The 5,494-nt window shown below is 40.8% G+C and overlaps 1 protein-coding gene across 1 annotated transcript in view; it reads left to right on the top strand.

Moving 5' to 3' along the window:
• Positions 1-2,879, top strand: part of LOC104538296 (cerebellin-2) — a gene marked incomplete at its 5' end in the record, with an annotated part of 3,266 nt that extends 387 nt beyond the window's left edge. Inside the window, 2 exons of the mRNA XM_010181446.1 lie at positions 1,784-1,903; positions 2,177-2,879. Coding sequence (XP_010179748.1) covers positions 1,784-1,903; positions 2,177-2,374 — 318 coding nt within the window. The remainder of the gene's footprint in view (positions 1-1,783; positions 1,904-2,176) is intronic.
• Between the last annotated feature and the right edge of the window lie 2,615 nt (positions 2,880-5,494).

The following is a 5,494-nucleotide window of genomic DNA, read 5'->3' as shown; positions in this document are numbered from 1 at the left end:
CCGGGGGAGGGAAGGGGGCGCATCCTCCCCTTCGGTGCTCCGTTGGAAACGCTCATTTTCAGGGTTAGGGAAGGACAGAGATTTACCGATGAGGAGTCGCCGCATCTGTCTGGTCCGAGCGCACTTGGCTGTGTTACAGCATCTCTCAGAGGGAGGGCTGAGGAAGAAGAGGGTGTTTCCCGCGCTTACCAGACGAGGCGAGCGATGTCCCCGATGGGTTATAGCGGCGCGGTGTTCTCCGGCACAGCGTACGCCGAGCAGAGCGGTGGACAACCCGTCCTGCTCGTCCTGCCCCTTCCCCGCCGCTCCGCTTGTCTCTCGGAGCCCACGCCCCGTCCTTTCGCTTGATTTTTGCCGTGAAATTTACTTTTATTTCTACCACGTCTGACTTCTGAAGTAGTATTGCAGAATCAGCCAAAATTAGCACACGTAAACGATTTTTTCTGCTTTTTCTTTGTTTTTGTTTTCGTGTATGGCTGCCTGTCATTCATCTGTCTACCTGTCCCTTCTAATGAGTTTGCACAGCTATTCCTCGCGTACAAGATCTCATAAAGTCAGATCAGTAGAGGGGAAAAAAAAAAAGAGCTTGATTCGTGTATAGCGTTATTTTAGACGCTTTACCCCCCCCCCCCCAGGCCCCCCCCCAGTGCTCAGTTCTCGGGAGTTTGAAGGCGTTCCTCCCTCGGTGCTCCCTTAATAACGCATTCGGGTTTGTTGATTGTATTTTTTTCTTTCTTGGACACAATAGGGTTTGGCTATTTGGGAGAGAAGGGTCGAGATTTGGGGGGTTTTGGCGTTGGTTTTGTTTCCTCCTGCTTTGTATTTTTCTCCATTAAGACAGAGGTTGTAGCCCGCAAAGCTGAATGTGGCCGAGACGCCCCCAGGGCGAGCACGGCGGAGCATGCGGCCAGGGCTCACCCGCTCCCGGCAGAGCATCACCACGGGCCCGCTGGTTTTTCTCCCCCTTTTGAACCAAATCAGCCCACCCGTCGCTGGAGCCTGGAAAGGGAGCGAGTAAGATGAGCCCGGGCAGGATCCCCGCCAAATCGGCGGGCTCCGCACAGCCAGCCCCTGCGGGAGCAGGAGACAGCCGCCACTCCCGAGTGGGGCTTTGCACATCTGCCTGAGGGCTCAGCTCTTGATCCTTTTTCTTTGTTTCAAAAGACGTTGAAATATGTAACAAATCGAGATTGCTGTCGGGCAGAAGGGGCAGGTTTCTCCCAGCCGCCCAAGGAGGGACTGAGGGGCACTAGCTGGCAGATACTGCTGGTGGTGAGCGTCCTCTCTCTCCTTCGTCCCTCTCTGGAGTACGATTTTAGTTCTATACCCTATCAAACTCGAGGGCAGGTCTGATTTTAGTAGTGCTAGCTTAAAAATAATACATTTGCATTATGAGTTGATGAGTTTTGGTCTTTTTTTTCCCCTAATTTCTTTACCTTCCTTCCATTCACCCTGTCTCCACTCCGCTGCTTCTGCCACCTTTGTTTTATTGACGGTGTAGTGTGAACATTTGCATTTTGTCTAACAGGCTTTGGAGATCATCCTTCCATAACTAAATCGTTTTATGAACTGTGATGCTTTTTAAATACCTCTCTGTCTTGGTTCCTTCACCCTGCAAGTGCAATTTTAATTGTGCTGCAAATGCCATTTCAACTAGACATTATATCAGTCATGGAACTCATGTCAGATTTTCACTGGTGCTTTTCTAAAGTGGGGTCTGATTTTTTTCTCTCTCTCTTTCTCTCCTTTTTTGTTTTGTTTTGTTTGTTTGTTTACTTTCCAGGTATTAGTTAATATTGGCAACCATTTTGATCTTGCTTCCAGTGTATTTGTAGCACCAAGAAAAGGGATATATAGTTTCAGTTTCCACGTGGTCAAGGTCTATAACAGACAAACCATCCAGGTGGGTTGTGATCTAAAGAAGGTGCTGTCTGTCTTTTTTTTCCCAGATGCTTATTTCTAGATGCTAAGGTGCATTTACAAAACCAGCAAGTGAAGAACGAGACTGTAGGTTATTTTAGTCAAAGGAAGCTGTATGCATGACAGAAATCACACATTGCTTTAGCTTAATTCAACCTTCTTTCTAACCTGTGCAAAAGTTTAGTGAGATACACAGGGCAAAAAAGTCATTGAGAGTATTGGGAAAACTCAGATTCTCTCTCTTTGCACTTTTTAGGTAAGTTTAATGCAAAACGGCTACCCAGTGATTTCAGCTTTTGCAGGGGATCAGGACGTCACCAGAGAAGCAGCCAGCAATGGGGTCTTGCTCCTCATGGAAAGAGAAGACAAAGTGCATCTCAAACTGGAAAGGGGTAACCTCATGGGAGGGTGGAAATATTCAACCTTTTCCGGCTTCTTAGTCTTTCCACTATAAAAGAAGGCCAAATAGGAGACACATCCATGAGCCGGAGCAAGGATTCAGTTGTTAATGACACCCTGAACTTGGCAGCACATGACAATATTTCCAGTCACCCTGTCAGACTGTCACGGTAGAAGAATGATAACCTTCTAAACTCCAACATTTGCTTTGAATAATGACAATTCCTCGGGAACCTGCGCCTCTAATTAGTTTTAGACGACAGTGATCTTTAGGAGAAATGAAATTATCGACCTGAGCAATTTGTACCTGTGATTGTAAAGTCAATTTTGGATTTTATTGTTGGGATCATTGACTTTCTTATTATTTTATTTTTTCCCACTCTTTCATTTTTGCCTCTTTTTCTTTCTCTAGTTGTCCCAATGAGACAAATAACTTGGACCACACAATCGCTTTGTCAAAGGCTTGCTCCAGAGCCTGAAGAATGAAGTGTTCAGCCCAATGAGGTGTTCTTTCCATGCTTTTATTTCTTTGTGTTGTATAGCCTTAAGGAAAAAAAAAAGGAGAAAAAGAAAAAAAAAAGGAATGGCTTCAGTCTCAGTCCTGTATTTTTCTGGGGGAGGGGGATTCTGGACATTACTGTGTCAAGAAGTGCTTTATCCAGTGAAGCAAAATTTGCACGATTGGAACCTTATTTGTTTTGTGTTGTTCGTGTTTTTCATCGTCTTTTCTTTTTCCCGATATTTGTTCATGTGTGCTAAAAATGTAAGCTAGATTGATCAATAAGAGAAAACAAAGCACATATATACCCTGTAGCTCTAAGAAAAGCTAACCAGTGAACAATTTTGTCTGCACTCTCCAGCTGATCTTTATAGACATATTTAGAGAAAGAGAAAGAACGAGAAAGAGCTACATGATCCTTCAATAACAATCTGGAAACCGGTAAAGGAACTGACATTTCTGGATTGTCCTGACATTTCTAGAAGCAACAGTGGAGGCTTTGAATATCTTCTCTGACCATACCCTAAAATATATCCTTTCTTTACATTACCAAGTGTATTTTGGGTGCTTTTATCCGATATTTATTTGATGTATTTGTCCACTAATGCTTGAGTACACATTGTGAGAGCACGGAGAGATGGCAGAGCAAACTCTTCCAAATAAATGAAACCATCTCCACTTGATCTGTCTGTGGCAAGTATTGGAGAAGTTGCCACAAGCATCTTTGACAGCCTTTGGGAGAGGGGCCTCAGAGGATCATAAAATGCACCAGAAGTTGCATGGGTGCCGTGCATTTATTAGCTGTGTGTGCTTTGCCCAAGACCTCAGAGTTCTGGGGGTGGACTGACATCAGTGTTGGAGGTTAGGGAAAATTACCCCAGTTAACAAGAGGTAAAATATCAGGCCAATGTCAAATGCATCCTTTTCCCTCATTCTCAATAAATAGATATTCTTTCTTCACTTTTTTTTTTTTTTAATGAAAGGTGGTATATTACACATCGTGCTGAGAAAAATCTTTCTTGAGGAGATCCAGGAAGAATGTTTGTGTTATTTGATATTATTTTCATCTTCTTTTATTTAATTTGAAATATTTTGTCTATTAATCCCACAGGGTGGATGTGTATAAGAATTTATTTTTGTCAAATTTACTCCTCTGCCACAAACAAATATAATGCAAAGGCATTTGCAGCAAACTGGTGGTAGCTATGTTGTATTTCAAATTATGGTGGACATGTCATTTTCATTGTAAATTTATCATTAAAGGGACAAAATCAATTAAAGTCATATATTCTTAAAAAATCCCATCTGTGTTGCTTATGATACCTCAGATGACTAAAACATAAGCTGATTTAATACTTAATATTTCCATGTATTTTCATCATTGATGCTGTTTGTTTACTTTGGCATTTCACTTTGCTGGTTACTGAATGAATGGATTTCAGGTTTTGTTTTTTAATGGATTGCATTTCCTAGTTCCTCCTTGTGCATTAGCATGACTACAGTGTTTCTAATTGCAAAATATCCCAGGGCTGTGTTTAAATATGTGAAATAAAACCTGAGTCAGCAGCAACATTTTTCTATTAAAATACAGAAACAGTTATGAAAACAGTTTTTTAATGGTAGATGTTGTAAAACTATTTTTAAAACTAAGTTTTTGTGTTAACACTTGATCAAGTCACTCAAGAAAATAAGCACTGCGGTGGGTTCAGAGTCCCAAGTTTTCAGTTTCCACTACATTTCCTCAGTCATATTTTGAAATTCTGCCTACCATAGTCACTTTCAGTTGTTCCTTTTATCTCAGTTCATCAGACTTCAATAAGGCAATGACATCTTAGTTCTGGCTCTCTTCTAAGCCAAATGAGGCCAATAACAAGGTTTTTCTTGAACATATTCTTGGAAGTTTCTTAAGCTATTGAAGTTGCAGAATCTGAATATCCCAATTCATGTATTCAAATTCAGTAGTTTTGACCATGCATATTTTATAAAGCTAAATATGTGTATATGATAGCCGCCTGAATTTAAAGTTCTCTAATACACTGCCTCTCTCCCTCTTCTACTTATGTGTCCTTCATGCTAAGCTACAGACATAGGACTGTTATATAAACAGTTAAATTAAATGGAAACTGGGCAGTAAACTCTTATTGTACTCTAATTACAACCGTGGTTCTTTTTAAAAGAAATGTTCTTTGCAGTATTTATTCCCTTTCCCTTTTTATTTAATTTTGTATCTGAGTTTGAGAAGGTGCAATCTACTTGTCATTTGAAACAGTAGATATTGTGATACACATATAAGATGTGGTTATCCTGATATATTTTGTATTAGAGGGGGAAAATGTACAACAGCAGCACTGTAGAAAGTAACAAGAAATAATATATCTGGCATAATATTTCTTTGTACAGATACTTGAAGGAGCCTCCTGGCACATTAGGAGTAGGCTTATCTAAAATAATATATATAAATAAATTTATTGAGTAACATTCAGAGTCAGTATAACTTTAATGTTGAGGGGCACCGTGAGATTTAATAAATGTAAAACACAGATAGTAGTGAAGCAGACCAGTGTCACAATAATGACTCTGGTTCCCGTAGGAGTATTAATATTCCTTCCAACAGCTTTCAGACTTTCTTATAAGCTGCAGTGTAACATGATCATAAGATATTCCTGTGAAAACACT

The sequence above is a fragment of the Mesitornis unicolor genome, unplaced genomic scaffold, assembly GCF_000695765.1.
Source record: "Mesitornis unicolor isolate BGI_N332 unplaced genomic scaffold, ASM69576v1 scaffold20903, whole genome shotgun sequence".
Taxonomy (NCBI): Eukaryota; Metazoa; Chordata; class Aves; order Mesitornithiformes; family Mesitornithidae; genus Mesitornis; species Mesitornis unicolor.
The sequence above is the reverse complement of the archived record's forward strand: the minus strand, read 5'-3'. Positions and strand labels throughout refer to the sequence as shown.